General features: G+C 39.7%; 1 protein-coding gene across 3 annotated transcripts in view; it reads left to right on the top strand.

The window, feature by feature from the left end:
• Positions 1-7,098, top strand: part of CDK7 (cyclin dependent kinase 7) — a 34,231-nt gene extending 27,133 nt beyond the window's left edge. For 2 of the 3 annotated variants that reach the window (XM_027671560.1, XM_027671561.1), the window contains exons 8-9: positions 446-593; positions 3,317-3,468. In XM_027671560.1, coding sequence (XP_027527361.1) covers positions 446-593; positions 3,317-3,342 — 174 coding nt within the window. In that variant the 3' untranslated portion in view covers positions 3,343-3,468. Of the gene's footprint in view, positions 1-445; positions 594-3,316; positions 3,469-4,896 lie in introns of those variants that run through there. The other variant, XM_027671559.1, reaches the window with a different exon arrangement.
• Positions 7,099-12,656: the final 5,558 nt, after the last annotated feature.

Genomic DNA, 12,656 nt, shown 5'->3' with positions numbered 1-12,656 from the left:
ATTTTTCTTTAATTTAATTTTTCTTTAATTTAATTTTTCTTTAATTTTTCTTTAATTTTTCTTTATTCCTACTTTACTCTTTACTCAGATGAGACTCTTGTCTCATCTAAGACTATTCAGTCTATTCAGAATGTGAGCTCTTCAGAGCTAGAAACTGCTTATTCAAGACCTTTTCCAAAATAGTCTAGAGTTTTGTTAGGATGTCTTGAGTGCTAGCTGAAAATAACAGTACTCAACTATCCCTTGCTTTACCAAATCTAAGTGGGGTGGATAGTAATTAAGAACATACACTTGATTTGCCCCAAGACCACCTTCTAGAATAAAAATGTCCAAGTAGTTTTTAAGTCCCAATAGCAAGTGCTTTATTTCATTATGACTTCTTTATAAATGGTATTCTGACACTTAATGCTAATTACTTGGTTATTTTTCTTCCATTATCATTAAGGCATTGAAACAGAAGTATTTCAGTAATCGACCAGGACCCACTCCAGGAAATCAGCTGCCAAGACCCAACGGTCCTGCAGAAGCTGTGAAGGAGCAACAAAATGCACTTTTAAATTTAAAAAGGAAAAAAACAGAAGGAATAGATCGAGGTAACCTCTTAATATTTCACTGATTTTAAAATAGGAGCTACATGCTCAGAGAGAATGGGATATTTTCAATGTTTCAGAACACAAACTCTCTGAATGGACTAATTCCCTGGGCACCAACACCAGCTGAAACCCTTCAGTGATTTGTGGTTTAGGATAAATGCTTTGGGGTGAGAATGACTTAGTTCTGTGTTCTGATAGAATTAGTACAAAAAAGACTCTTCTATGATGCTTAAAATATCTATTTGTTAGAAATATCCAATTCCATTAATTGCTCTAATGGTGTGTGATACTGCCCAGTAAATTACAGGCTATTATGACGAGCCTTTTTTTCCTGAGGCATCTTACTTAGGTGAAAGTAATTTAACTTCACACCACTTAAAACAAAACAAAATGAGGAGAGGAGTATGAGAGTCCAAAACATACCATGTGATTCTGTAAAATGACAAACTGGAAGATGTAGATGAGATTCAGAGAGATTTCTGCTTTCTTTCTCATCAGGTAAGCAAGTTAATTGTTTAGACCATTCTGGGTAAGGAACATGAAGCACATTTCTGTGACCCTCCTTCAGTATTCCCCAAACAGTAGCATTATTTCATATCTTCGTGGCAAGAAAAGTGCTCAGGACTCAACACCTGTATCTGATGCTGAATTACTCAGACCTTCTACTAGAGAGGCAAATTAACTTGGACTTGGTCTTCTTAACAGTTGGAGTATGCTAGATAGCAGCTGTCAGATTATCATTGGCCATTTTGTTATTGCCAGTATAAGACTCAATAATACTCAAAAGTGGTATCTTTTTGTAATAGAGATGCTTCCATAGAAGTGTGTTTCTCCTCTTGAGTTCAGAGAGACAACTACATTATTAAGGTTTTAACTTAACTTTTAGGCACTTTGAATGGTTGTTTCTAAGTCTGTGTCAAATTAGAAGTAAAATGCACTACCTTAAGATTTCAACTTCAAAATAAAATTTAATCAGCTGACTACTTGCACGTTGTTTACTGACCCCAGTACCATCGGTCAACGGATGTGTGGGAACTTGTCAAGTTAAGTTATGGTAGCTTAGGCAATTAATTTAAGCTTTTTAGCTCCTTTTGCAAAGATCAGTTGAGGGTTTTGTGATTAGTGTTTTGGAGTACATGCCCTAAAATGGGCCTGTTAACTAAAGGACAGGAAAAAGAGAAATGCTTCTTTGATTTCTGTGATTTAATTGTATTTGACAATGGGCAGAGTTTCCAGAGCTGCATAAAGCTAGAACAATCATTGCTTTAACATCTTTCAGAAAGTCTCATCTTCAACAAGATGAAATCAAGCTTATGTGTTAAATGCTAGGAGTTTTGAGATTAGCTATAAATGAGGCATTTAAGAAGTCAGCATTAATTTTTGAGACATTTGAGTATCAGCATAAAAAGCAGTATCATTTCTACTAAGTGGAAATGGAAACATAATGGATTTTCTGATATGGATTTTCCATTATGTTTTGGTTTTGCCTTAGCTGGGCTGACAGAATCAGAAGGTCTCAAAGGTAGTGCCAACAAACATTTAAGGAGAGAGCCAATGTTAGAGCTAGCAAATCTGCTGCCTTGGATTTCATTTGCCATCCTTATATGACATTACCATCTAAACTTAAAATCTAAATAGTTGTTTGGAAGACTAATCCTACAGTCTTTATTTAAATAAAATTTGAAAGACAGCATGTTTTTACTGCTACTGAGGGTGGAAATATGCAAAAGTAATCTCAAAGAAAAATATTCCCTGAAATTCTTAGACTGGCCTGCCCTTGCATCCTGCACAATACATTTCCCTAGCCTTGTCCAGGTAGCACTCTGGAGCTTGGCAAAATAGACTGAGTGATTACTGATGGATACCCTCTTGTAAAATATTGGCATCAGGACCTGACTGTCAGGACAAAGATTCCTGCCATCACCCTAAGTGCTGCTTTTCCAAACAACAAAACCCTGTAGCCTGTGGGGCGTGTTCACCAAACTTAAGTACTTCTCACAAAACAGTCTCTATTGTCAGGGAAAAACTGTCACTGGATGGATGACTGCCTGTGAAAAGTATTAAACATGCATACTTTCTGTCTGCTGCTGCCACTTATTTCTGTTCAGTGTGGTATGTGGAGACACTGATATTATGATGACATCACTGTCAATCTTCACTCTGGCACTTAACCAAAAGCAGCACTGCTTCCCCAGGAAGCAGTCTAATTGATCTGCATTCCTACAGAGCTGTAGGTACACTAAACTTTTTTCTGAGTTAATGCAGCATAAAGAATCTACCTAATATCAGAACTATTCTACATTGGTTTGGAAATAAACCAAAGCCATTCTATTAATATCTAAGGTTAAGAATTTGTCCTGCATCTGACAGCATGTAAGAAAAATTATTAAGAGTATTAGTGTGGTGGGACAGGATTAAGGCTTAGCTTTTCATGCCAACAGTTGACTGGTTAGCTTTTTATATCAACAAAGAAAAATACTTGCATGTATCCCAAATGTAATTAATACTTAATTGCAGAATTTGTGACTCATTTGGAGTACACACTGATTTAAGTGTGCTTTGATTCATTCACTTTCTGAGGTTCATTAGAAGAAGTCATGTACTGCCACTGTAGTTAGCAGCATTAAGCAGTTCAGAGTAGATATATCTTGAGAATGGTATCAGATCTTGAGGAGAGGGCTGAACCCCTTTACTTTACTAACAATGTGATTTACACTTTTCAGGATTACCAAAAAAACTGATTTTTTGATTGCTGTGGATTGGGTATGAAAATGAGTGAAAATGACCGAAGTCCCAACCATTTTTAAAATGCTGTAATAGTCACAGGATGGTTATAATATTTTAACATGTAAAATTAGAATTTAATATTTCTTTACTGAAATTATTACAATAAATTGTTTTGAAGGAAAAAAAAAGATTCCTTTATCTGTTTTCGTGTCTTGTTACTTTGACTTGTGCTTTAGGGTAATAACTGTCAAAACTGCTTGCAGGCTATAAATTTACAGACTAATTTTGCAGAACCTCTGTGCTAAATTACGTGCTATCCTGTACAGATGTACACCCTTAGGAGGAAAACTACAAATAACACACTTCTCACCTGGAGCTTAAATGTACACATAACTGTCTTCCAATACCATAATAAAAATGTATCACTGTAAGGAAAGGGCATGATAATTTTTTGTTCCAGATAATAGGCTCAGGTGTTAACAAATGAGTTGGCATATGCTCTCTCAGCAGTCATGCATTAAGACTCTCCAAGGACATATCCACTACCTTGAAAACAATATGATGCACATATTGAATGTGAATTCTTTGGGGCTTGGTTTTGTTTTGTTTTTTTACAGATTCCAATCTGCCCGGAGAAATTATCTGTGTCATAGTTTAACAAGAGACAAATGTTTGCTAAGGAGGGCAGGTTAGGAAAAAAAAAACCAAACTCCTCCCTCTAAGTTATTATAACCTCAGAATTAAGAGGCTTCAGGGGGAAGGCGTGGAGAAGGAAAATAACAGCTCTTTATTAGCATGTGTGTATATATATATATTTAACAAACCTCAATAAGTAACAGTAATGCAACCAAAACTTTAAAAACAAAGTCCTACTTCCCCGGGTGGCAGCTGCCGTGGCTCCCCGTGAGAGTCCGAGGGCTGTTCCCGGTAGCTCAACAACTGCTCACAGCCTGGTGAGCGATGCTGGCTCCACTGCCAACAATGAAGGGGCGTTTCCCGCTTGTTCCAGGGCTATGGGCGCGGTCTTCGGCAACAGCTCCGGGCTCCCCAGCTCCGGAAATAACTGCCCGCAGCGGCGGGCGGACTGCTCCAGGCAGCAGCCGGAGGGAGATGCTCTGATATGCAGCACTGGCGCAGGGCGTGGCCTGGGACAGATACCTCGCTCCAAAACGGTCGGCAGGGGCTCTCCTGGAGTTTATCCCGGCGGTTGCTGTGATGGCCGGCGAAGGACTAGGGCCGATCCCCAACGGCAGGCAGGGGAAGGCTTCTTCTCGGAGGTTGAATTGGAGAACAAAAAGGTGGCTGCCGGCTCCATCGGGTGATAGGCAGGAAGACCAACAAACAAAGCCCCCAGTGCGTCGTACCAGCCAGTTTAAAAATAACCCTCCCCCACTCCCGTGCCCCTCTGCGCGCGACGTCGCTCCTCCCCGCCTCCCCCCACCCCGGGAAAAGGTGGGGATGGTGCCCTTTCATTGTAGGTGTACGCTACCCAGTAATCGATATTGGGGAGAAATTCCAACATCTCTTTTCAAACCTATAACAATCTGAAAGCATATAAATACTGTTTCCTTCACAGGCCCGAAGATTGCAGTAAGAGATGGAAGGAGATCTAACTGGGAAAACTATACTAGCCCTCCTGTCAGCCTGTGGCTGTTAAACCATTCGTAGTGCAGATACTGGACTCAGCTTTGCCTGAATTCCAGCGTGGTGGGGTTGCAAAGTGTCTGCTGGGTAACCAAACTTCTTCAATGGAGAAAAACAAGCCCATAGGCACTGTTGATGCAGCTTAACAGTGTTGTGGAGTGGATCTTAGGAATACCTAGTGAGCTTTTGTCATTTTCCCACCTGCAAACCACTTTCAGTGTTCTGTTTTCTAATTTTTGTGGCAAGTGTTTTAGTACAAGATTTTGAGGCTTGTGGAGGAGTAGCAATCATCATCTTCCTTGTGTGTTCCTTCATTTAACTCCTGCTTTAAGCCAATGTGAGTACGCGGCTTTGTAAAGGAGAATCACTACTCTCCCAGTACCCTACTGTGTTCTGTATTGGCTATTGGCAGTTGAAAAGTAAACAAATTTCTTAAAATCTAATTAACAGTGTAGAGAAAATGTTTATCCATTAAGAGTAGTTACAGCAGTTTTTATTGTCCATGTAATCAAACATCATCATCTTCCTCATTGCAGGCTAGGGGATTAAGAAAACTACAGTCCTACTTCTCATAGGCATATGTTCAAAAATATGTTAATCTGAATAGGGAAGAGGAGTTAGGAGTACTGTAAACTTTTTTACATTGAACTTTTCTATGGCAGCATTCTGACTGGTCTTCAAAGCCTGAAACCTTGAGCACCTGAAACAGATACTGCATTTTTTGGTATCCCAACTATTGGGTATAACAGGTAAAGTTTGTATGGCAGTGACAATTTTAAATATTCTATCAGTTCTGCTTTGGGAGTAACACCATTCTTTGTAAAATGCTCCATCTGTCTAGACAATACCCTTCCCTGAAGGAAACTTTTCCAGCAGAACCATTAGCAATCCTCTAAGCTCCGATTGGCAAAAGTTGTAGAGTAGGTACAGAGGTAGATGGGCAGTCAATATTTTAATGTATAGAGCACGGTTGCGGTGCTCTGTAAGAGCAGAGTTGGAGTGAGAGGGTATTTTGTGACCAAAGCTATTGTCTTGTGTGCTTCAAGTCACGTGTTTGCCACAGTAGACGCTCAAAAATAGCAGTGCTTATATAATACAAGTTCAGGAGCTGTTTCCTTCTAGCTTCCGCACAGCAATTCATTTGGCATGCTGTGCACTGCATGTATGGTTGGGGCCTGTTCTATACCATGAGGGTGTGCAGTAAATCTTGTTTTCGGTTGAGTTCCTGAATAAGTCTGCTCATGTCAGGGACTAAAATTGCCTTGCTCTTAATGATGGTGTTGTGCATAGATAAAATGTATGTACATCTTAGAGTATTATAAGATTAGAGAACGGTTCAGCACAATATTTTTTCTTGATCTCAGGCTTTTGGATAGTTTGATTTAACTTTTGTGATTTACGTCAGAACATTGGAGGAAATATTTGGGATTTGTAAATATAATATGCAATCATGTGCAATCAGTCATCTAAATATTGTTTAATTTAACTCATTACTTGGTTAGTTTGTAAGCTTTATATCATGCTAATCATGCTTCAGCATTGACAATCTGTTTCTTATCACGCCAAATTGTTGAATATACAGCTGCTACAATCTATTTGGCTTCTGTTCAGAAGCACAACAATCAAGGGTGCTTTCACCCTGCAATATGCATTGCTTGTGCAAAAGTCTAAGTGGTACACTTGAGCAAACAGGAACATAATCCAAATGCCTTCTCTGTTGGGTTGAGACAGTTCTTCTGCCCTTACCATCTTTTTATTATGTCTTACTGCTGTTTCTTCCTGAAAGGTTAGTACTCCTCTTTGCAAACATGATGGCATTTACCTCAAGATTTGATGGAATTTGAGTGACTTCTATGCATTCTACTGGTATTGTTTATATAATTGAATGAGAACTTTGTTTTTTTCTTCCACTTTGCTGCCACAATAAATGTAGCAAAATTCATTGTATGAGCACACAATACAGAAAGTTTTGTTTTAAACAAAACTGACTTCATTTTTTCACAGATACCGGGATTAGTTGTGGTGGTGTGGCATGGAGAACAAGGACCGTTAGCTATCACATTCTTATCTGTCTCCTTGGTTCTTGATTGATTCTAATGCTATGTGATCTTTGCAGCCTTTTTGTATTGACAAAGAAGGCTCAGAGCCAAATTAAGTTGTAATATAAAGTTGCTGCTTTGCATTTTTGGTGTGGTTTTATACATGGTGTGGCCTTGATGCACTCCAGGCAGCACTGCCAATTCTTTGCTTTTATCTGTCTTCTTGGCTTTTGTTATTGTTTTCATTCTCTTGAATTACTGCATGTACCCTGCTCACTTAACTCAGCCATTTCTTCTGATGCATAAATGTTTATACTTCCTATGCTCCAGTGTAATGATTCCTTTACAGAGCATGTTTCACCTGTGACCTGTTAGTACTCTGAGAGAAGGAAGGAATCCTTACAAAAGAGGATATAGTTGGGCCTGCTTTTCTTTTAATCCCTCTGTTCCCTCCGACATGTTAAACTCAGCTATGTAAACTTTGTCTTTGAGTTAAGCTATTCTCTCCACAAGGCTGTAATAAAATTACAATATAAACCAGAGATAGGTTTGCATACAGTGTATCAGGTTGAGTTAAAAAAACTTCTCAGAGAACTGCACAGAGGTCTTTGAACACTCTTGGCAGGCTGTATTTTGACATACACCTTGCTGATATCCAGTAGTGTGAGAAACTGGGAAAAAGACATGCATGGCTGCTGTCTTTCTTGGCTCTAAAATACAGCACTGCCTAGGAGGACCTCCTGTTGATCCTCATTTTACCAAAGACCTGTTGGGAATTAAGCTTGTTCCTCCTGCAGCCCACCACTACCAGGAAGACTCCAGAAGCAACTCTTGCTAGCTTGGGAGCTCCACTTGGCCAAACTTTTCATCACATAATGTTAATTTGTCATTTTCAAGCTTCCCCAAGCAGAGCTAGAATAAAATATCAGCTTTGATGCTTTTGAACTAGCCTCATATGTCTGTGTACAATTCTAGTATTTTCATTTTTTTTTCTATTCATGAGAAACTTATTCAGAAATTTTCTATTTGTGTCTTTTTAGAAACTCTTACCCTTTCAAATAAAGGTACAAGGGTCTGGGGGGCTCTGTTTCTTCCTTCCAAAGAATCAAATCCACAGGTTTGAAGGTCCTGCATGAGAATTTTCTGAGGGGCTTGCTATGTGGTCAGCACAGAGGCTGTCAGTGTTGTAACCATTTGTTCTAGAGCTGTCAGCTCAAATTGTGCCCAGAAATCTTCATAGTAACATTATTTATTACTAAAATTAACGGAATGATGTGTGGAGAAGGAAGGAGGAGAGGAGGCACTTCACTCTTAATTAGAAAGCATTAGTGTAATGTGGTTTATTGCCTACCACAAGAGGTTTATTCCTGTGACACTGACAGTTATGGTAAGCACACTTTAACAATACATTGTGAGCTGTGTGCTTTGGTTCTGGGAAACCTCCACTTTGAGCCAGGCTGGTAGGCAGGTACCCTCAAAGAATACTTAAGCTGTCCTGCATGAATTTGCCATCTGTGAATTAATTAAAAAAAAAAAAAAGTTCACTGTCAAAGAAAATTAACAGATAATTATCAAAGTTGTTGCAATCTAGCAATTCTGAAGAAGTCTACTCCTGGGTTGACAAATGTAAAACTGTCTTTTTCTTACTCCTCTAAATTTCCCTGTACGTCCAGGAACTTCCTCTAGTTATCTCACATAAGCATCCTGAGGAAATCAACATTGCAGAAGGATAGTGCCACCATGTTTTTTTATCTTTATATATGATGGTAGAAACCAATTTTAATCTATATATTTAATTGTAGGAGTTGAAATACTGATTTACAACCAGATGGGTTTTCCCTGATGCTAGGGACTGTGTGTGACAGAGAAATAAGGCAGATGGTCAGATATGGTAAAAATGGTCTGATGTTAACCTAGTGCTTGCTTGTCTATCTGAGAATCATCATTCTACAAGCTTGAAGCTCCTTGTAGGAGTGGAAAACTGGGTTGTTGCTCAGCTTGAGCCTGTTTAACTTAATATTCTTGTAGAGCTTCTTTAATAAGATCCTTAATATTGACTTTATCTGGTAAATCAGGGACGTGCAAGCTTCCCTTCTTCCATACGTCCCTCATTAACTCCAGTAAAACTCAGTGCTTCCCAGCCATCACCATGTTCCCTGCTGCTGGCTGGTTACCTGAGTGTCAGGAATGTGTAAATATGCTGGGAAGTGCTGCTGTCTCCTTTTCTTCCAGCACAATATTTCCTTAGCATCACCCAAGTTAAATGTCCATGTCACTTGTTTCTAAGGTAAAGATTTTAGCTGTGACTGTGAAACCTGAGACATCATGTAATAAAATCCTGATTAGGCAGGAAAAGCTATACTGCATCCAGTGGCTGGGAGGTCAGGAAAAAATGACATTCATAAGTGGCATTGCATGGCATTGTGCTAAAAAGGGTCAACAAAGAGCGTGCAAATGCAGCCCTTACAGAGTTCAGTGCAAAGCTGTGCAATACCACTCTTCCGTGCTTTCGTCACAAAAATTAACCTCCTCAGAAATTTGGTGCATTTCCTTAATAAACAATGCCGATCTTAGTCCGCTCTAAAGTAACACTGGAGTGAAAAAACTACCAAGCAGTTTATTAAACTCTGTTCTCAAACAAAAGGTTTTTTTAAGCAAATTTGCCTGGAAATACCAGCCTTGTGGGATTTTTAATACTAAACTTTTCAAGTGCTATGAAATGCTTTTTTTCAAAGTCCAATAAGTTTCATTTGACCAGAATCTAACCAAACTTGAATACTTAAATGCATGGATAATTTTTAAAAAATTAATAACTACTACCAGCTAGAAAATATTTGTATTAATTACAGATACAGTAGAATATACCACCATTTAGCATTATGGTCAACCTGATGTTCTGGAAGGGCCAGTTACGTGTGTGTCAGGCCCCACAGAGATGTCAGTTTGTCATCTGTGTCATCACTGCACCTTGGAGATTTATAGCTGCAGGTTGTTCGTGCCTTGCACTGGCAGATCCTGCAGTGCTCACGTTGCTGTTACAGTTGCTCTGTATCCCTCCCCACACCTTTTTGCGCAGTGGTGAGGGTGATCATCCACTCACAACAGTAATAAGTACCAGGGTATTCCCACCTGCTTTTTGTCAGGTCTGGGGCTGGGATATACTGTGCTGTGCCAGCTGCTCGTGGCATAATTCCTAGATACACTGGCTTTTGGAAGATGCCCAGAAGTCAAGGCTTCTGGAAACCCTTGGCTACGCAGGAGGATGTGGGGAGAAGTGGTACATAATCTAGGTGCTGGTGCATACTTGAGAAAAAATTGAGAAAGTCATGAGTTTATTATGGTCAGCAGCTACCTAGACTGCATGACAAATATGGTCTTGTAGCTACACACAAGTAAAACTAGAGGTGATAAATAAGTAATTTTTACTGTCTGATGACACCTTTGCATGATGCTTCCCTGTACTGGAATACCTTTTCCACAGGTAACAGCAACATCACAGAAGTTAGGTAATTGGCTGTGTAAGAGGTCTAGTTGGGAATCTGAGTGGTGGTTTCCAGAACATATGCATGCACATGCACAGACATTTCCCCTCCTTCCCAAAACCCTGTGTCTAATTGCTAGGCTCAAGCAAAATATACATTTCCTTGAAAAGCAATTTCATGCCTTTTTTATTTTAACAGGCATACAACGTCTGAATTTGCACTGTAAAAAAAGAACTGATTTTAAGTAAGTGGCCACCACAGTATGTGACAATCTGGTTTTGTTTTCTTTCTGTTTGCATTTACATTTGGAAAAAATTTCCATATTTCATTTCATCTGAAAAACAGCCAAGTGGTACATTCTCCCTCTCATTGGATGCAGACTTTTTGTTCTCTTCAGTTTGCCAGTTGACACAAACCAAAACCCTTTAATTATTGAAAAATCTTGAAATTATATAATATTGAAAGCATCATTTTGAGTTGTAGCTTCATTTCAGAAGGTGTGAACAAAGCAGCATAATTCTTAATATTATCCTAAAATACACTGAGCTGGTTCATGCTGTGTGAGTATTGAGGAAGCATAGTCCTTGAGCATTCCTGTTAAGTTAAGACTTAACTGTGCTATGTCCAAAAGCTTTCTGCATCACCACTTTTGAGTTCTCACTACAGGTACCAATACTGCATTCTCAGAGAAGGAGTATGTGAGAACCTCTGCTTCTGTAACAACAGTCCACGTAGAAATCAGTCAGGGATTAGTAAAGGTGCAACATAAGCTAAACTGCAGGTGAGATCTGAGGGTAATGATGCCTGTCCTGGTGACCTGAGCAAAGCTGATGTGCCACAGAAGGTCACTGGTGTTTATGCAAATAGGCTGGATGTCTTGGAGGCTGCCTGAAGGTAAGTGGCTCAAAGTGACATGCTCCTGAGAGTTCAGTTTTTTCTACTCTACCCTGCCTGTGCACATGCGGGTGAGGAAAGTGGCTTGTTCCCTGGGCACAACTAGCTTCTGACCAGGGGTTTTCTGGAGAACTGTCACACAGTTACAACTTCTAACTGAGCACTTTCCTTTGTTCCTCACTCCCTGGCACTTGAACTGAGACCAGAGTTTTAACTCCATCCCTGGGTGCTCCTTGGCTGTCTTACTTCCTGTTGCAACATTCCATGTCCCTATTCTACCTGACTTATTAAATCTCTGTAAGTCTAACTTACAGAGTTCGACTTATGCAAAGCAAGGCCAAAACATCTTGACTTTCTCTGCTGATGCTGTGAATTCCCTGTCACTTGAAAGCACTAAATCAGAATTAGCATCTCTTTGAAGAGACCCCTGCCAAAAAGAACACTTTAAGGCAGGAATTACTGGTTGAAGATTTCAGGTCAGTAAATCAGACTAGCCTTCTCTGATTTCAGGATGTGTGTTTGATGGATAAACCTTATTCTAAATGCATGGATAGTTTTAGAGTGACAGTTCTTTTCCTGCAGTAACATCTGCACATTGCTTTGCTATTAGCCTGCGTAATGTTTGCCAGCAACACAACAGGGAAGTTCAAGCCTTTCTGGTGACGAATTTTTCATCCAAAAAGCCAGGGCACACATCCCAAGGTTCTGAGGTGCTCTCACTGATTGGAAAGTCCATTACAGAGCTCTGCTGTTTTCTTTAGTGCAGAAGCTAGATTTATTTTTGATAACAGTGCTGGCTGGCATTAACAGGCCTGCACAGAGCAGTGAATTAATGACATTCCCCAGCCAGTGAATGCTTCTTGCTATCACAGACATGCTGACGTATGGTACAGCCATTCATATTCTTGCACCATGCCTGTATGTCACCTGCACTAGTCTCTCTTTGCAAAACAGTTTCATTTTTAAATTAAGCCTCAGATGCTCCTTCATGTTTTGAGTTGATTTTGCTGATGTGGAAATTAAGCAAAGCCCGACTAGTCAGCTTCTTGTAATTGTATAAGAAGTCTGGAACAGAAATACAAGATGATTGCAGTTCTGCTGAATTCTCACTGTGCTGTGATCCATGTGTTCCCACATCTTAATCACATGCTTCAGGAAGCTGACTGTGATTCAAAGTTAAAAACATGAGTGGTTTTTCCCTTGCCTGTTGGCTAGCCACACTACTTTCCTGTCTGTTGTTCAATTCTTGAGCCTATCTTTGCAGCCCTGCCTCTGGG

This window comes from Neopelma chrysocephalum, unplaced genomic scaffold, assembly GCF_003984885.1.
Source record: "Neopelma chrysocephalum unplaced genomic scaffold, ASM398488v2 Primary Assembly neopelma1_97102, whole genome shotgun sequence".
In the NCBI taxonomy this organism is placed as follows: Eukaryota; Metazoa; Chordata; class Aves; order Passeriformes; family Pipridae; genus Neopelma; species Neopelma chrysocephalum.
Note: the sequence above shows the minus strand (reverse complement) of the source record. Positions and strands in the feature narration are given on the sequence as shown.